The sequence below is a fragment of the Struthio camelus genome, chromosome 2 (assembly GCF_040807025.1).
Source record: "Struthio camelus isolate bStrCam1 chromosome 2, bStrCam1.hap1, whole genome shotgun sequence".
Lineage (NCBI taxonomy): Eukaryota > Metazoa > Chordata > Aves > Struthioniformes > Struthionidae > Struthio > Struthio camelus.
This window is the reverse complement of record NC_090943.1, coordinates 152,854,991-152,879,202: the sequence shown is the minus strand read 5'-3', so window position 1 is coordinate 152,879,202 and position 24,212 is coordinate 152,854,991. Positions and strand designations below refer to the sequence as shown.

Here is a 24,212-nt window from a genome sequence, read left to right as displayed (position 1 = left end):
GCGCGTGCGCTTTACCCACCGGGGGGGGGGGGGTGGCGTGACGTGCAGAGGGTGGAGGAAGAAGATGGTGTCTTGCGGCAGGACTGTCGTAACGGCTGTGGCTCCCCGCCGTAAAGCGCGGGGTGCCGCCGTTGAGCGGGGAGGGAAATTTGAAGTGGAAGGCGGCGGTGCGGGCGGCATGGCCGGGGCCGGGGCCGGGGCGCGGGAGCTCAGCCTCATGGACAGAGGCATTAAGAGGTGAGGAGCGGCAAGGGCGCCGCTGCCCCGTCGGCGCTGGGCCCTTTGGGGAGAGGGAAGGCTGCGGCCTGGCGGGGGGCATTGCCGCAGTGGTGGGAGGCGCTGGGCCGGGCCGGGTCGGGCCGAACCGGCGGCCGCGGGTCGTCGGTCGGTCGCTCGCTCGCTCCCCAGCCAGCTGATGCCGGGTTTCTTTTCCTCGCAGCTTACTGGAGGTCTCCTTGCGCCCGGACCTGCACACGCTCAACCTGCACTGTAACCGCATTTCCAGGATCGAGGGGCTTGGTCACCTCCGGAATTTGCAGCACTTGGATCTGTCGTCTAACCAAATCCGACTGATGGAAGGGCTAAGCTCCCTGGCTAATCTGCGCACGCTGAATTTGTCCTGTAACCTGATCACTAAAGTGGAGGGTTGGTAAATCTTTAGTTCTAGCCGTTTTACAAATTATTATGTTTTTCTAGGAATTGTGTTAAAAATTGCTTTTGGAAAGTATGCATATAATTAAGATTATACTAAGCTAATCTTAATTGCTAGCTGTATTATGTTCTAAGTTTTAAAGTAAGCATACAGTCTCTCCAAGTTTTATCATAGCAAGATTCCTTACCTGAGAAGGAAGAGCTATGATGTTCTCTGTATTATGGTTGTACTTTGTTGTTATTTGTTGTTATTATTTTAAAAGCCTTACTTGTTTTGCAAGTTTGGCTTTGATGAAAACATTCTTCTGAAAAGAATCTTACTGTATTTCTTTTCCCTTTGCTTTGTTTAGGCCTGGAAAAACTCTTTAATTTAACTACACTGAATTTGTCATATAACCACATACATGATCTCTCTGGTAAGTAACTTTGACATGTTCTGTGCGATAAGAAAGGTCTACCACACTTTAATTTCAAAAAAAATTGGTAAAGCGTATTTTCAGAGGTTTCCAGAAGCTCACCTAATTAACTAAACAGTGCTGTTAAAAATGACAAGTGCTGTGACTCTCAAGTTTCTTCCAATGTGGGTTGCTCTGGACTAGAATTTATTCTTCTGTATTTGACCAGACTGAACTTCATCTCTGTAAACCTGGCCATGTACCTGCTAGTCTAGAGCTGCTCATATTTAGCTTTACAGCTAATAGGGGTGAAAAAAACTTAACATCATCACCAGATGTTGCATGCAGGATATGAGTTCAGGCAGCTGTAGCTGTCACAGCTTAGCCTGCCTTGGTAAGGCTCCCATTGAGAACCATGAAGTTCCCTTTTGTACAACACAGCAACAGTATTTTCTGTTCTCTGGTATCATTGCATAGCTTTTATATGAAGCAAAGCTAGGCTGTGTTCTATGACGTAGGCCAAAAAGAGCAAGTCCACGCATTTCTGCCGGAAACAGGTGTTTGTGGTCTTCACAGAGTTAAAAATCAAAACTGATCTTTAAGTGAAACCTTTTTCAGTTTTCTCATCACCTTCTCGCTGTATGCTAGGAACCACTGTGCATCTCAGGAGCCTTGATCGCATTCATTTTTATTCTAGGGAAGAAAAGACCAAGTCTTCAGTGCAGCATTTCATTCTCTAGAGACTTAACTGTTTAATTAGACTTTTAAAGTTTGCTTGTTACGTTTTTGGAGTTCTCTGTGATTATTCTCATTTTTGGCTGCTCTTGCAGGTTTGTAATCCTAAAACAAATAGTTGCACATGAATGTGTGCATAGGACATGGTTTTAAAAAAGTACTACGTTATGTTTTTCTCACAGGTACCTTAAAGGACTACATTATATTTTTCTCATATGTACATTCTATAATAATCTGACCTAAGTAAATCTGGAAGTTGAATAATTGTAACTACTAATTTGTTGAACAAATACGTTGTTTCAATTTCTTTGTGGTGTTCTTTGAATTATAATTAACTGTGAATAAAATGGATGCTGAAGGCAAAGCTTTTTATTTCCTTAACTAACTGAATTCTACTTTTTTGCTGTGCAGAAGAAATAAAATTTAAAGAGCTCTCATATCACTAGTTGTTATTAGTGCTATACTAGTACTGTGTGCACAAAATACTGGCACGTAGTAGTACTGTGGTTTCTGTAGTGAACTGCGTACTAGATTCACGCAGAAGTACAGTAAACATTTCATACTTCTCTGCAAAGTGAAAAATAAAATAATCTTACAAAATACTTCCAAAAGATTGATCTTTCTTTTATTTAGGACAAAAATTAAAACTTTAGTTACAATGTGATTGTTCTCTTCTAAACTATTTCTCTAAATGATAAACTGTTGTTTCTAATGAAGGTTTTAAGCTACAAAATCTGTTGATTGGCTTGGTAAAACAAAATTGAAAACAACGTTCGTAACATGTCTGTTAATGAGCTAAGTTACAACAACACATTGACTTCAAGCAAAATATGTTCTTTTTTATGAGCTTCTTAACAGTTAGAAACATACCTGTTTCTTTAAAGTTAACTCTCATGACTAGCTTGCGTGTTTTAGTGTCCTGTAACTAGTTAATATACCTTGCCAGGAATGTACACCAACAGTTGTTACGTCATTTCCAGTTATGATGTATTGTTTACTATTTTTCAACAAGATGCTATTTGGTTCAAATCCCATGTTTCATAACAGAAATCATTGTTTTGTGTTTTCTTTTTTTTTTTAATCAAACTTTCAGGTTTCCAGTGCTTTCATGGAACCAGTAATAAGATTAGTCATATTGAACTTCACAGCAACTGCATAAACAATATTAATCATTTACTTCAGTGCACAAAGGGGCTGCGCTATTTGACCAATCTCACATTAGAAAAAAATGGAAAGACCAATCCAATTTGTCACATAGCAGGTATGGATCTCATTTTAGATGGTCACTTTATGCTGTGCAGGTCAGTGGTTTCCCTTAAGCTGTAAGCGAGGTTAATTTATAAATTGGCCAGCCTGCAGAAATCTAAATTCTGTCAAAGTGAATTTGTTCTACATAGACAAATTTCTTTTTTTTCCCCCACCAAAATGTTTTCAAAATTGTAAATCTCGTTGTGTGCTTTGATTAGGTTCAACTTTTCATACATTATTTTAGGTTAAGGCAAGAGATGTAGACAGAACTATAGGAACAGAAAGCATTGCAGAAGCAGGAGGAAGGGAGTGTGAATGTTATAGAGTGGGAGAGTGGAAAATTTAAAGAAGTGTACAAATAGATACGACAGAGAAAGTGGGAAGACGTAGGAAGTAGGTGATCTGCTGTTGGAGACCTCACAAGACAGATCAGTAGTAAGCTCTGTTAGCCCTCCCTGCTTTTCCCGCAGCTTCAATAATCAGTGGTAGGCTGTAAGATGCTCCATTGTAGTTAGTGTTTTCATCGAAACAGCAGGCACGGATTTCACTAGGCAGCTTGGAGAGAAGTTCAAGGAATGCTTGTGGATACATCATTTAGTTTAGATTAGAGCTGTTGAGTTTTTTTGGTTTTTTGAGCCAAATAAATACTGCACCCTGAATTCAAACAAGCTACACTGCTGCATCCTTTCCCCTTGCTTCCTTGAGTTGAGGGCTTTGCTGTGAAGACTTTCAGTCTGACTAAAACTGTCTGCTCTCTCTTCACAAAGATCAAAATTTTTTTTTTTTTACAAACTCTCAAAAACTCAATAGCTTTTTTTTTCTTGCCTATGTAACTGCAGTGCGCTGATATCATAGCGGTAGGGAAATTCCAGTGTAGACCAGGAATATGGAGGTAGCTTCCCAGAACTTCTGTTTTGTGATGTTTCCTGTCAATGGGTTTTATGGGTGGGGAAACGGGAGCAACATCTAGATAACTCACTGCTCCTTTTCTTCTTACATTATGCATTGCATTTTTAATAGATGGTAGGGTGCCTAGAGTATACCAGGCATCTTTTTCAGCTACTCGTTTCAGTTTAAATGTGATCTTTTCCTCAAGGTTACAGAGAAATTGTTCTTCAGACTTTGCCCCAGCTAACAGTTCTAGATGGAAGAAATATTTGCGGTGAACCAGTAGACTTGGCAGAAGAAAACTTGCAGTGTTTAGAAGATATTTTGGACTCTTTGGTTTCATCTGCGTCCCCCCTGTACAAAGATAAGGTGTTATAGTTTGTATGCGTTGATCTTAAAATGGATACACCAGTTTTTTATGTTGCACACAACTCATTGATGTTGCACGGGCTGTCTTTCATTTTAATAGAACTATGCTACATTGCCAGTGGTAACGCCTCACATTGACCAGGCGTTAGCTCATTTTCGTGAACGAACAAGAGTACCTGTGCAAAGTGCTGTCAGCTCCTCTACAGAGGCCGTCTCATCTTCAGAACCAGAAAAGGCCAAACTGGATAGAATAGACAGTGAGATGAGAATTAAAAAAATAGAAGATCAGATTTCACAGATACTGCAAAAGGTGATTTTCCCCCCACCCCACCCTCCGTAATTGTACAGAAACTTTTTTTTGTGAAATGAGGTGTGTGTTTATGATAATGCAGAAGTTCACCATGACTGACTGGAATATTTATCCTGGTAGGAGTATTTATATTGCTAGGTATATGCTGACTTTGTGCTAATGTGTACTTGATGACTTTGAAAAATTGGAAGTAAGATAAAAGCAAGACTTTAAAACTGAAGATTGTACTTTGAATCATGAAAACTTCTGTACTGAATAAAAAAACATAGTATATGGGTCTAGAAAAACTATTGAATCATGTAATTATTGGGTAGAAAATTGTTTTCTAGGTTTGTTTACTCTGAAGCCATTAATATATGTAATTATAATCCGACCGTTTTACTGCATTTCATGTATCACATTTGTTTAAAGTTTGTGAAAACTAATTTTGCTAAATAATAGATGGAGCTGGTGTGATACACAGGAAAGCATGCCTAACAAATGTGTTTTCCTTAAGAGTTTACCTTGTGCCTAGCATATTTGCAAAGTTTTTTTTTTTATTTTTTTTTTAAAGTGTTGTGTCTGCTTTATGTTTTACACCAAGCTTGGTAATGTACTTCTATGCCTGAGGATTTTAACAAACTGATATTTTAAAAAGAAACAACTACTTATTCTCAGGCATGCTATTCTGTTGGTCTTATGTTCTATTTAAAAATAATAAGTGTTTTAGTAAGGGAATGGGTAGTTTGAAAGCAATTATCTACTTCTCTATTGCAATTATGTTAAGTCTTTACTTTTCAAACATGACACCTCAATAAGTGTTAGAAATTAGTTAATTAGAAATTTTAAAATGTGTAGATAAAACTTAGATCTGTTGTTAGGTATCTGATGCCTCAAGAAAGGATGCTCCTGCAAATGTTCTCAAAGCTAAGAGAGACACAGATCCAACTTCAGAGAGTGAACATGAGAGTGAGAAGGAAAACAACGGAAAGGTGGTGAAAAGAAGCAAGATCCCTACTTACCGTAGAACTGCCTTATCTACGAGGTGTCATGCTAATCATCCTAAGAGTAAAATAACAGACAGGTATTTCCAGATTTGCCGTATAAATCCAAAATTAAGCTGAATGTTTTCATGGTAAATGTAATTTAACTTGAAACATTATACTGAAAGTGGTAGATTGGATTGATTCTCTTCTGTTAGTAATATTCCAAAAGTGTGGTTACTGAAGCTTCATAATAAATCTGTTGTTTAGGAAAACAATTGCATCAAACTCTTGAATGTTTCCTCCCCTCCCTTAAAAAAAAAAAAAAATTAAATATTTATCATGTGGCACTGCTGATAAATATTTAATGTATGAACACTTTTTCTTAATCTGCCAGTCCATATAATCTCCTGTATCTCCTTGCTTCCCAAGTAGTTTTTCATGTCTCTTGTTTTGTAAAAAAAGAATATAACTCTGCTTTGTGATGAAACTGAGGATGCTATAATAATTTATGTTTGATTACATAGTAAATATCAGAAGTACGGAAAAGAAGATAATATACTTTGGGCTGTATTAGTTCAGTCAGCCATTGCAGCTCTGCAACTACTCTGCCTCAAATTGTTTCATAACTATCTGATCATAAGATGTTTTTCAAATAGCATCTACTGGTATTGCATATTTTTATAGCTGAAGATTTGAGTTTAGTTGTTTGTTTCCTGACCAGCTTGCACGTTATTCTGTGTGTGTATATAGTTCAGATTCTGTGTACAACTGTAAAAGTTCTGTACTGTAAAAGTATCTGAATCCCACGTACCTTTGATAACGTGTAAGAAGATGCTTAAACTCTGCGTATCCTTAAATATATCTTGATTTTCTGCTGTTACAGGGAAGAGAAGAGTTCTTTAGAGCGTCCGTGCTCCAGTCGGAGAGACCCTGATGTGAATTCTTCATCAGATGCTCCAGACTTAAAAGTAGTGGGAAGAAGAGCTGAATTATTAATAGGAAAGCAGAACCATATAGAAAAAGTAGAAGAAACTAATTCAAATGCCACAGAGGAATCCACATATCGAGTATGTTTTACATCATTTCAGGTTAAATAGGAGTATGTTTTCACCTGAAGCCAAGCATATGTCTCCTTGTGAAACTCTAAAATCAGAGGTGACAAAAGTAATTCCATGCAGATAGCATCAAAAAATATTGAAATTCTTGAATTCTCTTCCTGCTGATAGTATATTTTATTTAACTTTTAAGGAGAGGTTTTGCCTGTTCAGAGCCTTGCTTCTGTCTTCCATCTGTTCCAGAAAGACCAAGAAATCCTGTTCTACAATTGCGAATATTGTTTGTCAGTTTTGGCTACATTTGAATGTTTCCTAGTAAGCTGGTGTTTAATATATTCTTGCTTAGGCACTGATTCAAGAACTGGATCAGGAGAAAGAAAGGCGGTGGAAAGCAGAGCAAGCTGAGAAGAAGTTAATAGAGCATCTCAAAGAACTACAGAAACATGCAAAAGAAGAAAAAAATATTCAGAGTATGGCTGTATACACTACAGATAGGTAGGGAAATGAAGTGCTGTAGTATAATTTTTTTTAACAAGTCACAGTGTTTATATCGCTCAAGAAGTGAACAACTTTAAAAATATACTTGGAAAATGATGCATCAAGAAGTATTGCTTCCAGTTCTCTCAGTGCTGCCTAATGAAATTGTTCCTGCTACTGTGCTGTAAACAAGTGCGGTGCAAAACTTGATGGGTTGTCACTATTTACTCAAAGACATGGGAAAACAAGAAATTCTGACAGTGCTTACTCCCTTATTCCTCCTCATGCCTCCAGCATCAGTACGCTGCTTACCTCTAACCCTAGCCCTCTACTTTCTAAGCAATCCTTACCATAATTGTACTTTGCCTTTCAGCACATGCCCTACCTACTGTACCTGGTCTTCAAGCAATTGAACTTCCACCTTTTAATTTCCAGGCTCCCATTTCATCTATACATATGGTTCTCTATCTTTCCTGTGCGGTACAGTTGAACAAAGACATTTCTGGCAGACCAGAGTCAGCCAACAGGGAATATGTTGTCCCAGTCTGATCTAGCATATTTTTGTATAGACTGTCATTGTAATCGTTATCAGTTCTGGCTAACGTTATCATCTTCTTCAAAAGTTCTCCTTTCCGATGAATGTTGTCAGTGATGTTTGGAGGTGGCTGTTCTGTTTGTCCTTTTTTTAGCTGCACTGTATGTATAGAAGGCACATTTTTATTCTTGTAAGAAACAAGCCAAATGTTTTCTGAGTTACCATCCGTGACTGACTGTGAAATACCTTTCCTTTTTTTTTTTTTTTCTCCTTTTACCTTTCAGTTAATTTCTAGTGTTCATTCATTATTATCTTGCACAAGAGGCTTTATATTCCTTTTCTTTTCGGATTGAATATCCTTAAATATCCTAGTTATGTTTGATAAATGATCTAAATTTTCTGAAGTAAAACTATCAAAAATTACAAATTGATATTATTTGGTTCCTATATAAGGAAATAACCTTCCCAGTATGACTTTACCTAAAAGACATATCTCTCAGGTTGTTTCCAACTTAATTTCTTTTAAAGTTAAGCTCGGTATAGTCATTATACACATTTCAGTAATATTTTACATATTATTAGGCAGTTCTGCATTATGATCTTCCACTCAGCAAAGAAGAGCAAAGTGCAACACCTTAAATGTGTTTTTTTTCCAGTGGCATCAGACAAAATACTAACATAAATATTATGTTTATAACAACTTTATTGTCTTAATTTTCAGGTTAAAGGAATTGATATTGAAAGAGAGAGATGTTAAAACAAGATTGCAAGCAGATGTCCAGCAATTGAAAGGCGAAGCCGAAAGACTTACTAATGAGCTAAATCAGGCAAGAAATAAAGAAGCAGAATATCAGAAGGCCATGCAAGCTTTAGAAGAAACACTGTCCAAGACAGAGACACAGAGGTTGCAGCAACAAACAGCAGAGGTAATATTTTTCATAAGTGAATAATATGGTGACAGGGGGGCTACTAAATCCCTAGATATAAACACTAGATGTCACAAGCCTTAAGCCTGAATTTTTCACTGTAAAAGCTGATTTTTTTTTATATAGTACTAATTAAAATAGGTGTTTGTTATTAACTATTGTCTTCTCTTTTAAAATTGGAAATACGTTTCACATGCCATGTTGTCTTTAAGACAAGAGATCAAGTCTGATGTGCTGAGAACTGATAGCTTCTAAAGGTATATAGTACTGAAAACAAGTTCCTTAATGTTGTGTAACTTGGTAAAGATCTTGTAACAGCACTAGTGAAATGGAAATCTGGCGGTTCTGTTTGTTTTACTGATGTAAAGAGTTAGATGTTTCTAACTGCATCAAGAACAAAACAGCAATTGCTGAGAACTTATTTTAAAGCTTCTGGGATTTACTCTTTGCTCGTTTTTTACAGCTGGAGAAGATAATGATGCTTTTTTTGCCAGAGGCACTTTATTCAGTACACAAACAGACAAAATCAAGATGCTAGACAAGATACAGCCATTATTTTTGACTGAAAACTCATTCCATAATTCTCAGTGACCAAAACCTGCACCCTCCAATATCTGACTTCCTATTGTTTAATTATCTTCCTGCATCAGGGTTCCTATGGATCTAGAAGTGACTTTCAGTTCAGAGCACATATCTACTCATCACTTGGAAAGAACTAAATTTAGTGATGATTTTCTGTAAAGAAGAGGAGATGGTTTTCTATTTCTTTTTCTTTGAGAAAAGAAATAACTTAGTACTATATGAGGCTTTTTTTTTTTTTTTTTTTAAGAAGTTTGTGGAAATAATCTTTTTCTCAATAGTAGCGGCATTGTTTACGGTATCTGCAAAAGCTTTATTTTGGAAAGGTCTTTGCTCCCATCTTTAAGATCCTATAGAGAAGTATTCTTATTTATATTTCAAAGAATAGTCATGATCTAAAACTGCATTATCTCATTTTGAATGTTCAGATTTTCATATATTCATAGCTTATTTTAGCAACTTTAATAGTAATTAATTCTAGACTATTTTGTAGAGCAGTACACATGGAATGTTAGCTTGCTATTAAAGAGATGAATACTCTGCCTGAAACTTTAGTCATCAGTGGTGAAGGGTAGTTACTCTATGTAGTTGCTGTTTAAGTATTTAAGTCAACATGACCAGATTATTACTTCAAAGGATGCAAAACGTTTACATTAGTACCCTGTTTTCTGGTCGTCTTTAGATGCGCATGTGTTCTCACTTGATTTTTTTTTGTTGTTGTTTTATCTTCAATTTAAGAGACAGTTGCTTCATTTCATCGCCAAAACATCAGGGATACACTGGGGTGTGTCTAAATGTTACTCAAAAAGAGACTTAACGTGTAGAATATGAGGACTTTGAAATAAACATGTACAAGCCTCCCTAGAAAGTTTATAAAACAGGGGCCGGGGGGGGGGGGGAATAGTAATGTCATTCTGAAAGAAAATAGATTATGTTTTTGCTTTGTTTTTTCTTCCAAGAGTTCAAAAATAAACTAGGCTGTCTTTATTGCATTCTAGCTCTGCCCTTGGATAACTAACACTTAGCGTAGTCTTGAGTAGTTCATTAATCAGCAAATAGTTACAGCTTTGGTACCCTGGAAAGCGAAGAGATTGGAACGGTGTAAGTACAGAATGTGGAGGGAAAAATGTGCCAAATGTTATGCTTCGCTTAGGAGATCAGGTTGACAAGAAAATTAAGTGATTAGCACTCACTGCTTAAGCACACACAGAGGGAGATGGATTTTGCAAGTAAATGATTAGAAGGAGTAGGCGCACCTTTTATCACCTCTGTTGTTTCTGTCCCATGTTCTAACTTGCAGCCTTCTCAAATGTCTTGATTCTGAATCCTCAGTAAATAAAAATCGTCAGTATTCTGATTCTGAATCGTCAGTAAATTCTGATTCGTCAGTAAATAAAACCTTTTTTAATAACTTTTTCCGTATGATCTTTCTTTTCTACTTGTCAAGTCAAAAAGACACATCGTATTCATGCTGTGATTCTGTTTTTGTAAGATTGCTGGAAGGCAACGATGTTCAGTAATGTTAAAATGTAAAACTCAGTAAGAAGCAGACTTTAATAATAGTTGTTATAATTGGAGTGTATTAAAAAATGGTGATATGGAATACATCTAAAAATATTTTCCTTGAAACTAATACAAGAGTTGCAATACAAGAGTTTGTAATTTGAGGAAGTCATTCTGCCGATATACTTGTCCTGCTTCTAAGACCTTGTCCTGCTTCTAAGACAGTTCTTCAGATTAAGTAAACTTCCTTGGTTTTCCACAGAAATTTGTTTTTTGTTTTGTTTTGTGGTAAATTAAGCTAGCATTTAACTGTAAACCTACGTAAATTTCTGCAGGTGCAACAAAACATATAACAGTACAAAATTAAAGCTTTGTTTGGGCTAGGTATTGCTATAAATGCCATAAAATTTTTTGAAAATACTGACTGTTGTGGAGCATGCTATAAAGATAATAGCTCAGACAGATGTTTGTGTAAAGCCTTAATAAAGCACCTGTTCCTTTGTGTACTAGTACAAGACGTGAGGAATAGATGACAATTTTAAGAATCTTGTTCCTCTTATCCTTATGAATTCTACACAGATGAAACAGATTCAAGAAGCAGAACTTAAAGCATCAGCAAATGAAAGAGAAGTACAGTTGCTCCGGCTAGCTCTTCGACAACAGAAGGAGAAGGTAAAACAACTCCAAGAACTTCTCATATTAAGAGAGCAAGAACAGAGGTATGGAGTTTCTTATTTTGTTTGCACAACAAGCTAATGGAGATGTTAGTGTTGCAAACCTGTTTTGTTTGAATGTATTCTGCCAAGTATTTTTTTTTAAGGCAGAGAGATGTTCTTGATTTAAAAAAAAAAAAAAAGTAGTAGATTGTCTTCCCATCCATATTATTCCTCAGTTAAGAATGTCTTCGGATCTTTTAGTCTTTTGACTTGGAAGACCACATAGGCAAATACGTTCTTTCAGTCTTTCTTTTGGTAGGATCTTGTATTATTAGATGGCTGAACTTATGTTATTTAAAATATTTGGTCTTTAATCCAGGAAAAAATCAGGTAAAAACGGAATTGCATTTGAACAACCATCTGAAGGTCTGCACGTACTATAATAACGCAAAATGTTCTCCCCGAGGTATCAACTTTTATAGCATCTTGCTTTAGTGCAGATGGATGGTTTTATTGGCTGTTTTACCATTTCCCTTCCGAATCTTCCTTTTTTAGAGAACACTTGACCAGTTTTTTACTTTTTACGTCACGCAATCAAATATATGTAAGAAATAGAGGAGGCGGTGTATAGTACACTAGTGCATGTGTTGGGGGGGCTATTAATAAAATAAGTTGTTAATAATTGCTGAAGTTTTCAAGGATAAATGTGTACAAATACCAAGGCAATTTCAGGTATGAATGGGGAGGATCTGATAAATGCATTTTGGGAACTTTCAATTATTTCCTTATAAATCTCGTAAAAGATTTAATATGAAGGACAGCAAATATGTTTTGTGTTGTGCTTTAAATGACGAATAGAAAAGACTTAAGCTACAGGCTGATTTTGCTTCAACATGCTCCTGTGGGGATGTCAGGAAGGAGACTGATATCCTGGAGCCCTTTTGATCCCTGTTGCTGGTACTCTTTGGGTTTTTGGGTTGAATAAGAAGCAAGGATTTTTGGTCAAGGGTGATTTCCCAAGTCCCTGTATGTCTTCCATATCTTTACGGTTCCTCGCTACATCACTGACAGCAAAAGAGCAATTGAATAATTTCTGCTAAAATTTGAATTAAAAAGCAAGGTTGTTCCATTCTGAGGATGTTTTAATAGTAGTCAACGTATATTTTCCCCATCCTGGGGCCATTGTCACGGAGGACTGAAATCTCTCAGTGGAACTAAGGGATGTATCTCTCTTGATTATGTAATTCATTGTTATCCTTTTAAAGAATATTAAGAAAGACAACGAAAATAGCGTTGTTGGATGCTGCAGCTTCTGTCTTATGTATATGTTTGGTAACTCCAGGAAAGAGCTTGAAACTCGAGTTGCTTTAAATGGGCCTGAATTCCAACATGTGTTGTCAAAAGAAGTGGCTAAAGAAGAGCAAAGGCATGAACAGCGTGTTAAAGAATTTCAGGAGAAAATTAATGTGCTAAACCAGAAGTATGTGGAGTTGGAAGATGAATTTCGTTTAGCTTTAACTATTGAAGCAAAAAGGTTTAAAGAGGTAAGACTAAAGATTATTCTAGTGCGAACTGGGCAGTGCTGAGGAGCTCTTAAATTTGCGCGTTAAATTCTTCTGATCTTGAGGCCTTCTAAAATGCTGGTAGTAAGCTTTGAAATAACGTTTATCTATGTATGTGTCTATGCTCTAAGCTTTGATAAGTCAGCACTCTAAAATACTGCATTTTTGTTTATAAATAAAAGTTGACATGAAATTAGGGAGACTCCTGTTGGGGGTGGTAATATTTTAGAATTTGTTGATTGGCTAATAGAATATATTATTGTGAAAATTCCCTCTTTCTTGACAGGAAGGTTATGACTACATGTTTACTAGTGTATTTAATAACAAAGTTCCCAGTTGTTTTAATTTACAAAATTCTTCTGGAATTTTCTTGCTAAAGTCCCTAAATAACTTATTTCTATGGCTCGTGTTGACATCATTTTATATGGAAATTGAGATGCACAAAAAAATTAAAATGTTTCATCTTTAATTTAAAATTGTTTTTCTTCACTTTAAATCAGCTAGGTACATGGGCGAAGAGGTGAAAGAGAATACTTCTTTTTAAAATTCCTTTATTTTTCTTAATGTGAATTCAAACTAATTTTCCTTGTTAAGTGATTCTTTCCGGATTTTATTGTCACTCTTAAGCGAGGTGAAACAAAGCATTTTTTTCCCCTCAAACTGTGATTTTTTTCTGTTTGTTTTACTCCCAACCCCCCAAGATAATTTTTTAAATTTTTGTATAACTTTGTAGCTCTGCAGAACTAGCTTAGTGAGTTAAAATATCATCAAGGAACTGACAGAAAACTAGCTTCAGGTGTTAATTTTGCATGCTCCTGATCAGTTTATATTTCTTCCTGTATTTGAAATTCTGAAGTTATTTGTGTGTGTGTACATGACTTTTTTTTTTTTGAAAGTTGATATTTTGCAAGGGTGGTTCTTATCTTAAAACTTTAGGTTAAAGATGCATTTGAAAATGTTGCTGCTGAGCTAGCTGAACATAAACAGGACCTCTTTCAGTCTGAACAAAAGGAAAAACAGATGGCAAGTCTGATCCAAGACCTGACAAGTGTAGTGAAAGAACAGAAAGCAAAGATTACAGAATTATTAAAATCTAAGCTAGAAGCCACCGCAAACCTCAAGGTACTTGTTTCAAAACATTTCAAAACATGTCAACTATGCATATGTACATATGACTTTTTGTAACTTTTTGTGTATAAAAGTAGTAATTCCATACAGAGTATTCACCGAAAGATGTATGTGTCCTGTCACACTAAAATCCAGTACTCAGGATCCACATCAGCCTTTATTTTTATATCATGCTGCTTCCTATTCTTCTTACAGACACTCAGCTCCCGATACAGCAAAATCTAAACAGACATTCAGGTCCCCACAAGTTCTCTTCCTGCCTGTGAGTGCTAGCAGGTTATATATAATCAAGTGGTCACTCTAAACTGAGAATTACATATCTATATTAATATCTCTGAACTTTTCCAAACTCATGATAATGGAATATAGTTCTGCAGATAAAATATTGAGAGGCTGCTATATATAAAGTAAAAGCTAAATTGCACTAATATTCAAATATAGTATTGGCAACATAATACCTCAGAATCCCGTGAAATTAGTAACATCAGAGTCATTATCTAACAATTACGTATAATTTTAATGTTAAGCGCTGTGGGCACAGTTGCTTTATCTTGTACTACTGGTCTATCATATAGTACTATATTACCCGCAAGTAGGATAATATATGTTCTTAGGAACATGCAGCTGTTCAGCAGCTTCTTGTAACTTCTAAGTGTGATCCGGTCCGTGTATCACAATCATTATCTGTGCAGTACAACCTCTGCACAGCTGTTTCTACTCTCCTTGCTGCAGGTTGCTGTTGTGATGTGCAAACATTGTTGATATAAGAAGTAGGATTCTGCTAGTGACTGGTGTTGCTTTAAAAAAAAAAAAAAAAAACAATTCTTGAAAAAGTACAAAAAAGTACAAAAAGTAGTTATGTTAAGCAGCTGCAATCTGTAAAACACTAAAAATAGCTTGTGCAATTTGAGATAACACTTTCTCATGGGAAGTGGAAGCTCAGCACAGCCTCTGTGGGGCTTTTTGTTGTTTGGTTTTTAATATCTTACCTTGACTTTCTTTGTCTTGTTTCTGACTTGTGTGTTTAGAATTCTAAACAGTTTTGGTTTTATTTTTTGTTTTTTATAAAGACGTCAGAAATTTAAGATGACTATTTAGAAATCAGTTTTACAGGCTTAACTTTCTGGAAATGAATTACGTCTTTTTGAAGCAGAACACTTGCATTTGCATCGAGAGATGCTTGTTTTTATCAGATAGAATCGTGCATGTGAGCAGAATACTCTTCAGTTAGCTTAATTCGGTGCATATCAGTACTGGTTTCCTAGATAGCTAGTATTGATTTAAACTCTGAATATGTTTTTAAAAAGGATCTTACTGTCTTTTCCAATATTCGTTCATACAGTGTCGAACTGGAGAACTTGAAACTGTGGCTGAGGGGGACAAGCAGAAGGCTGTTCAAATTGAACTCCTGAAGAAAGAAAACACAAAACTTACTTCTCAGCTGACAGCCCAGGAATCTCTGATTGATGGGTTAAAAATGGAAAGAAAAATATGGGGACAGGAGCTGGCACAACAGGGTAAAACACAGAATGTTTGTATTGGGGTAAAAATACTAGTGTTTATCATCCCTTTTCAAGGGATCATCCCAGTATCGGAGTAATCATCACAGGGTCCCTGTATGCTTTGCTGATGTTATCCAGTTTTGTTTTTGCAAGTCATCTTTATATTTACTATAGTGCACAGGCCATTATAGGAATTATAACAGCAGTTGTGGGAGTTTGCCCTATGCAGAGGATAAAAGAAAAATACGGTCACTTGAAACTGATAATGTTAAGGAATGCTGCAAATACAAGAAGTCAGACCAGTGCATACCAATGGCCTGACTATAAATTGCACATATGTATACAAATGCAGTTTTTTTCCAGTTACAGTTTGCGTTCCGTTGTATTCTGTTGTTCTGTTCTCCCAAAGTCTCAAAATACCATTATATGTTACATGAAGCACTTCTAAATAGGAAACTTCTGAAATATTTCTTTTCCTAAATACTATTATGTAAAGCTGCTTATCTATCAGATAGGTCCCAAGTGAAAATGTCAATAGACCTCTTAAAAAATAATGGACTTGAATATTGGATGAAAAAAGGCTTTGGCTTCTGCCCCCCACCCAGGTCCATATGACTTTTAATATAACACTGGCCCCATGTTGTGGGCTCTTTGAGGTTGCTTGGGTCTGTAAGCACTATTGTTCATTTACGTCAAATAAGTCTTCAAAAGACAAAATACCGTCCTTCAGTTCTGTGTTTCCTACTAGATATTACCTATGTACAGATTAAAGCCCTTCAGCACTTCTTGTGGGCCGAATGATCGTGTCTGTTTTTTACATGTTTGGGTTTTTTTTTTTCCATCTTGACATTATGTATCTTGAAGTAATCCTTAAAACAAGTGCTATAGTATGAATATCCTGTTTTATCCAGGAGCTCATCTTGCTCAAGATCGGGGAAAACTGGAAGCAAAAATTGAAGTTTTAACAAATGAGATTGAGATTTTAAAAAAGCAAAAGGAACAGGACAGTGATGCTGTAAGAATTAAAACCAAAATAGTGGATGATCAGACAGAAACGATTAGGAAATTAAAAGAAGTAAGTTGGATACCTGACAATTACTATGCTTATATTAAATAAGACTTGCAGGGAAAGTTACGGTATAGGCTCTAATAAAAGCTGGCTCCGCGCTCCTGGTTTTACCAACTCTGAAAGCTGTCAGTGGCAATTGAGTTCACTGGGAGTGTGGAAGGGGATCTTGTATTAACTTGATGGACTGTCAGAGGCACTACCTTGAATCTCTCATTGAAACATATTTATATATAGACTTGCTTCTCTTTGCCTCACTTCCAAACAAGCTATTCTTGATGAGGAATTTGAAAGATAAAGAGTAGGAAAACATAGTTTTTTGTGTGTATGTTTAAAAAAAAAAAAAAGAAGTAAACTAAAATTTGCTTCAGGTTTACTTTACAGTGGTGTAAGTGTGTTTTCTTTATTCTGTTGCTTTTGTAATTCAGTATTTTAACAGTGGAGCAACTGTTTTGTTCTATGTATTCTGTTCATCTCATTTAGAGACCTAAGTCTTCAGCTGATTAATCACAGTAAAGTTTTATGGTATGTTAACCCAGTTGGATACATCATTTGTTAAACTATGTAAATGTATTCTTAAGGGTCACAGAATGTGAGCTCAGTAACTTATGTATGTAGAAAAAATGTTATAATAAAATCAAAATATAACAACATAATACCATCATGTAGTCAGATTACTTAATTGGTTATTACTTTATTAAGTATTTTTCTTCAAATAATATGTTTATAAGAGTGAACTTTCACATATCGGTCTCTGATTTATTCCAGGATAGAATGGACAGATATTCTTAGCAGGTAAAAATAAAGTTAAGAATGAAGAGGGTTTTTTGTGTTCTAAAATATTTGTCTTCTAAAGGGTTTAAAGGAAAAAGACCAACAAATCAGAAAACAACATGAAGAAAATATTGAAGCTCAAAAGATTTTTCAGATACAGTTGGATGAAAAAGCTGCCGAATATGAAGAGCTAATGGAAAAATTAGAAAGGCAAAGTGAAAGAAAAGAGGAATTAAAGCAAATGCTAGCAGAAAAAGAAGTAGAACTTGATGATGTTAAGAAAGCACACAGGTGATGTATACAGATATGATTCTAAAGAGCTATCGCCAATTGCATGAAATGTTTCTCCTGTGAAATTTTAGTTCAGAGAGAACATGCTTACTATTAAAACAAAGAAATGTGTACAAGGGGAAACAAGGACGACTTTTTCTACTCTCTTAAGAAGTGGTAAAATCTATGTTCATTGTAAATATGCACATTTTTATTTTCAGTGCACTGAAAAAGAAGTGGCAAGGTAAAGGAGAACTATTAAGCCAGCTGGAGGTACAAGTTAAACAAATGAAGGAGACCTTTGATATCAAAGAGAAGAAGTTGATTGAGGAGAGAAATAAAAGTCTGCAAACTCAGAAGTAAATACCTTAACATGAATAACTGTTCAGTTATTATCAAGTTCAACTTTTAATATGTAAAAAAAACTTAGATTATGCCGTGAAAGAATGCATAATGCCTTTAAGTGCTTTGTGAGCCCAGTTCCCATAAACTCTGTGCTTAGAAGTAATTCTTGCTATACCGGTGGTTACTCCGTGGAAGTAGTATTCAGTTATAGCTGAATTCAGTTCAACTTTTTAGCTGTATTCCCCTTTTTTTTTTTGGAAATGGTTAGATTCTACACTCAGTGCTCTCTGCTATGCCTGTGCCACCACAATGCTTTCAATTTAGCTCTCTGACGGCGAGGAAACGCCACGTGAGACTTACTTGACTTGCATGCAATCACTGCACATGCCAGCTGCAGTCATGCAGTAAAGGTGCACATAATGGGGTCTCATATAAGCCCCATAATGGGGTGTTCATAGCAGGGTTTCTTTGAGGACAGAGTCTGTCCACCTTCTAGCTCATGACCAGGGTGCATGAGGCAGAATTGGTTGCAAGCCACAGGTCAAGGCAGGCAAGCAACTGTGGCTGGCATTTGGGGTGAGGAGAGAGACAACGTGCTTTACTACACGTCTGTGTAGGAAGGTGAAAGTGCGAAGATCTTATGAACAGCGTAGGAAACTAGTAGGACTTATCAATACTTACCATCATAATCAAGGGAAACACTAGTTTGGCTGTTGTGGTTAGATTAAATGAGATATCTGTATGTATGTTTGAGTTTTAAACAAATAGATGGGCTGTGATATAGATGGACTCAAATATAAATTATCTGTATTCGCTTCCTATACAATTAGTAATAGGTTTTTAATTTCTTTTAATTTCTTTTTTTATTCTTTATTTTCATGGGTTAATGGAGTTTTAATTTCTCGTATTACTCCTCTTGTATTGTCAAATTTTTAGAGCACTTAATAGTAAATATGAGATGATTGGGAAACAAATATTCATACACCAGAAAATGAACAAAGACTTACATGATGCTTAGTTACTCTATATAGTTCTGGCAGTGTGGAGAAGTGTGGTAAACTGTTGCCTGTGATCAGCATAGGTTGTAAGTAGTATTTTTATTTTATTCACTTGCCCCTTACTCTTATTTATTTTTATCTCCTTCCTCTCACTTATTAAGAAAGGAACTAGCTCTCTGTTAAGATTGTATTAATAAACAGCATTAACCACATTGTTACTCAAGGAATGAGCTTACATTACTAAGGATATTAGCTTTAAATTTTTTAAGTTAAAATCACATCTTCACTATTGTTTTAAGGAAGGTGAGATTAAATTGGCATCTGATTAAGGAATGAAAGAAAATACTTTAATAGTTGGTTGGAGAAGCAAACTCAAATTGTTGGTAGTACTAGGTTTTGGAATAGTTGGAATTTCAATAGTGAAACTGAAATTTTATCACAAAATAATTGTTTTATTTCAAAATTGCGCTGTAAATTAGTAGCACAGTGGAATAACTTCCCTTGCTTTTTGTTGCTGCCTGTTTTAGAGTTATCCTGCAAAAGCAGACTTTTCTTGGAATCAAGGAAACAACATCTTGGAAGGGTGTGCATGATGGAGCCAGAGTCTTCTACTTTGCTTCCACAGAGCAGACACTTCTGTTTTTGTGAAACATAAGCCTACAGGCAATTTACAGGATTGCGTAGTCTAGTCCTTACCTTCTCAGGAAGAAACACTGTCCTCCGTGATAAGTAAATGTTTGAAAGCACATAGAGTGCTTATCCGTGTTGACAGCAGCAAGCCTGTATCTTTTTATTGTTTGCTAGTGATTAAATGCTTCAGCTAAGAAGAATACCAAAGCCCTAAACACGACGCCTAAACCTAGAATGTGTTTTTGAGAAAACAAGAGTTCTTCTGAAGCTAGATATTGAAATAATTGTCTTGTGGCCATATTATTAGAAGCATTATCAAAGTCAGAATTGGGCAAAACACCATACTTGTTTGTTTTGGTTGTCTGATGGAGTGTGGATTTTTTTTCTTTTTTTTTCTTTCTTTTAGGGTTGCGATGGAAAAGCTTCATGCAATGGATGATGCTTTTAGAAAACAACTTGAGTCAACATTAGCAGCTCATCAGGCAGAACTGTTGCAGTTGGCAAATGAAAAGCAAAAAGAAATTGAAGCAGCAAATGAAAAAGTAATTTAATTTTGTTTGTATTTTTACTGTACAGGTACCACAACAGTGGTACTTCAGATCACCGGTTTATTTCTTCATGGAAATGGCCCCAGTGTAGCACTCCGCCTTTGCACAGTAGGAGAATCTGTAGAACGTTGTGGTCATGAGGTTCTGTCTTCAAGAAAAGCAGTGTGACATGCTATGTAGCTGTTCATAGTCAGTACCTCAACTTTCCTTATCTACAGAGGCAAGAGTAATAGTGCTATATCAAATATTCCATTTAACTGAAGTCTACCTGCGTTAATTACTGTTCTCGCCAGTATTTTCCTGATGTATTACACTCTTTCTCTTTTTTTTTTTTTTTTGTTTGGGTGTGGTGTGATAACTAGTGCTTTTTGTATGTAGAAGATACTTTACTCTTGAAAACTGGCCATCTCCTAACAAATGGATACTTTTTTTTTTTTTTTTTTAAGCCAAACTTCACTACTGGCAAACGTAGTGCACCACTTATTTAAACATTTGATGCCATACATAATGGACTTTGTTTTTTTTTCTAACTCAGAAATTGTTTATCCTGTCCTGTCTCTATTTGTCGTATTTCCATGCATTCCCTCAAGGAAATACTTTTACTTCTGATTACAGCTTTAGTAAAAAATCTGTGTTATAATGTAAAGTTTATAACATGGGTTCTTTGCTAATATAAGTGCATAATTCCTACTTTTTTTAACTGATGTTAAAAATTGTCAAGATCATGTTTGTTGGCATAATAAGGAAAAGCAAAAATTATATTTGATCTCTATATGCTATTTCAGGTTTACCACGTTGAAGAAGAAATGCGTCAGCTTCTGCAGGAAATGGCAAACAACAAAAAATCCATGGAAAATAAAATAAGACGACTTACAACTGCACTGAATGACATTCAACAAGATCTTTGAAACAATACGCCTTACATCTGAAGAGTTTTCCTCTTCAATATATACACTAAGAAAGTGCATGAAGTAAACATACACATACCTTACGATGCACTTTTTTCCCTTGTTTTCTTTGAAGTGTTTTAAGAGAACAGATTCTGAGATGTATATTTTAAAGGTTCATAAATCAGACATAAGTATTTGTAAAATATTTTTGTAATAAATTGCTATTTCTGAGTTGCCTATCTGATTTTTTTTTGACTGTTCTGTCAAAGTGGGTCAAAACAAGTCTACAAGTATACCATATGAAGTTAGGAACTAGCATTATGTTAAATAAGAGATAAGATAGTAAAAATAAAGGAGATCTAATACAAAGAGGGTCTAAGCACAGGAACAGAAAAATGGAAAGAGAAGAGCTTGAAGATTTCCTCCACCAGGGCAGAGAAAGCAAACTTTTCATACTGAATAGCTTGCTTCTGGGTCATGGTGTTATGTTTCTTTTAATGAGACAAGTTTTTAATAACTGTGTTTTTATTTAATTAACACGCATTTGCTTCCAGGGAAAATTACGGTTCTGGGACTTGAGGAACCTTTATTGAAATCACTAAGTAACAAATATGCTCTTAATTACTGTTCCTACTTGTTTTATTCCCTTTTGGTTCTCTGTGGAAATAGGTTTCCAAACAGGCTTCTGAAAAGTAGGAGATAATACACTAACGTCATCATACGGAAACTAATCATAACCCTTATGTTAATATGATCATTCCACCTCCTCCATGATGGCAAATATTTTGACTACTTTCTTTCACAGTCTCCAGTGCACTGCTGCATTTATTCCATTTGCTTATTTTCAGAAGATACTAAATGGTCATTACACTATACCACAATCTGAAGTGTTAAATGCTGCAGTAATAGTTATAAGCAGTTATCTGTTGGTACACAAGGTGGAGCTATTTTTTCCCCACTCGAAACCCCTTGACACTAATGCAGAGAGGCCTGTTGCAGCAATGAAAGTAGAAGTCACGAAGCAGACTAACATGAGTTTGTTTTGAATTTAAGCATAAACAATCTAATGTAGCTTAAACGTTATAACCGCTTTTGTGCCCAGTGGCCCAATAAAAATACCATTTGCTGTTGCTAGTAATGGGCCGCAGGCCCTTGGCTAACGGTGCAAGGCCTGTTAGACTTGTTACCAACTGTTGTTATGAGAACTCGCTGTGTGAACTGGGGCTTGGTGCCAGGTGTTTCTTGTTAGGATGTACAGCTTAGGCGTGGGATAGCAGCAAAGGCCTTGAAACATGGGCACAAGTTGAAAGCAGAGGCCCTAACATCATAAACAACTTGCTGATGGTCAGTGACTGGTCTTGGAAAAAGCACAACCTTGAGATCTGGGAAAAGACTGCTTTTGCTTTAAGAACAGAAGAAGCAACTAAGGAAAATAATTTTTAAAAAGTCCCCCAACTGAGTAAAACACCTGCAGTGGCCTGGGAAAGTAACACCCCTCAGCGCTGTCCGGTGAGATAGTCCAAGGATTGAGGTTATGGGCTGGGAATAGCCTGGAAGTTAAACTATCTTATAAAAGGGTAAGAGCCCAAATTTGTGGGAGGGGGCAGAAAGAAGACGCCTACTTCAGTTCTCTCTCCCCTCAGCAAAGAGCTCCTGCATCTGGCCACCCTGACCTCAGCGACGGAGACCGCCGAGGACTACCACCGTCAGTGCTAACGACGTGGCATCAGCTCTGCGGTACTGTACGCTCATAGCTCGTTTAGGATATAACTGTTAAGGACTGATTGTTTTAAATCTGTGCTGGTAAGTGAATATGTAAGAATTAATACATAGTGATAATGATTAATGGGGTAAGAACTCATAACAACCCTGTCAATGATTGGCAATCTAGTACATTTTGCTGTAAAGTTTAAAACTAGTCTTCTCTTGTAAACACTCCCATCACAGCAATCTCTTGACTCCCTGATACATATATACATATTTCAACATTATCTAAATGCAGAAGAAGATGTCTTTTCAGTCTTTGCACTCTACATACTCCTTCAGGAGCCACGTTATTTGAGAAAATACTAACCTGGAAAAATTCTGTAATAGTGGATATCACTCGCACAGAAAGGTTGCTTTTTTGCAGCAGCGTTTTGAGAATGCTTTTCTCACATACTTACCCAGTGTCTTTTGGGGCGCTTTTTTTCCCTTCGCTTATTATTTGATCCAGCCACAGTTTTAATGAAATAATCGAACGCCTGGAACGCATCAGCAGGATAAAAGAACTCGATTTTACCCTTTTTAAATTTAGTAACATAAATTCAGGATTTTTCTTCCAAAATTTTCATTGTTACTAGTTTCTGGCTTTGTCATAGAGAACTACTACTGTTGTTTATCATAAATTATTTTTGTTCCTTGCTCTTGGCTCACAAATCTCATACCATGGAACCTGGGTACATGAAGTTAGTAGTGTTTGGATTTTTTTTCAGTTGACAAATTCTACCTTTGGCACTGTTTCCCACTTTATGCTTATAATTTCTACCTTGGGAGTAGGCCCTGAAATGATAAATTAGTTAGAAATTATGGTGTAGGTCAAAACTGTGCCAAATTTTAGTACCTATTGTATATATAGAATGATACATAGGGAATAGATATATATATCTATATGATAAATTTCAGCTCGAGATTATTGGAAGGTATTTAATAAATGAAAATTAAATGAAATGGGAACTCTGTGCTTGTCAGAGGCAGCATATGTTCTCATGCATTAACTGTAATAATTTTAAAATAATTGCTTTTATTAGATTCAGCTTTGTTTTCATTTCCAGACAAGATAACGCTTCTATTTAAATCCGTGTGTAGAACGGGTTAGGGAATTCGTTTGTTACAGAAGACCTGCAGCAATGCAATTCAAGGCCCAGAAAGGGCATGTATATAAATATATACGTACACACATATAAAAGCTACAGTGTGCACAGCTCTGGTTTGCTTTGAATTTGACTTCATCATATTAAGCAAAAGAAGAAAATACAAAATCATGCAGCCAACCTTGTTAATTATGTCCCTTTGCCCATGAAAAGTGGGATAGGAGTTGTCTATATAACAGATTTTGCTTCCTAGATTTACTTGTGTTCTACTTTGTCTGCTCTCTCTTTGTGAAAAAGCTGTGTGGAACAAGAGGTGTTACTGCACAGAAAAACAGTCGCGCAATTTAAACTACTG

The 24,212-nt window shown here is 36.1% G+C and overlaps 1 protein-coding gene across 3 annotated transcripts; it reads left to right on the top strand.

Moving 5' to 3' along the window:
• Positions 1–62: 62 nt before the first annotated feature.
• Positions 63–21,236, top strand: LRRCC1 (leucine rich repeat and coiled-coil centrosomal protein 1). 3 transcript variants are annotated; one of them, XM_068933117.1, is made up of 19 exons: positions 63–237; positions 440–645; positions 1,002–1,067; positions 2,875–3,042; positions 4,126–4,286; positions 4,387–4,596; positions 5,457–5,659; positions 6,445–6,628; positions 6,963–7,111; positions 8,350–8,554; positions 11,216–11,355; positions 12,635–12,836; positions 13,854–13,976; positions 15,325–15,499; positions 16,396–16,559; positions 17,407–17,615; positions 17,816–17,953; positions 19,974–20,109; positions 20,901–21,236. In XM_068933117.1, exons 1-19 carry the CDS (start codon positions 65–67, stop codon positions 21,021–21,023), a joined length of 3,135 nt encoding a protein of 1,044 aa, XP_068789218.1. In that variant the 5' UTR covers positions 63–64; the 3' UTR covers positions 21,024–21,236. The 3 variants fall into 3 exon arrangements, with proteins under 3 accessions (XP_068789218.1, XP_068789217.1, XP_068789219.1); XM_068933116.1 differs by having other exon boundaries at positions 13,791–13,976; XM_068933118.1 differs by lacking the exon at positions 17,816–17,953 and having other exon boundaries at positions 13,791–13,976.
• Positions 21,237–24,212: the final 2,976 nt, after the last annotated feature.

Bases quoted from the DNA above. Each gene is read 5' to 3' on its own strand.
- LRRCC1 (XM_068933116.1), top strand. From the start codon at position 65: ATGGTGTCTTGCGGCAGGACTGTCGTAACGGCTGTGGCTCCCCGCCGT. The intron at 3,043-4,125 runs GTATGGATCTCA...CTTTTCCTCAAG, and splicing joins TCCAATTTGTCACATAGCAG to GTTACAGAGAAATTGTTCTT. The intron at 17,616-17,815 runs GTGATGTATACA...TTTTATTTTCAG, and splicing joins GATGTTAAGAAAGCACACAG to TGCACTGAAAAAGAAGTGGC.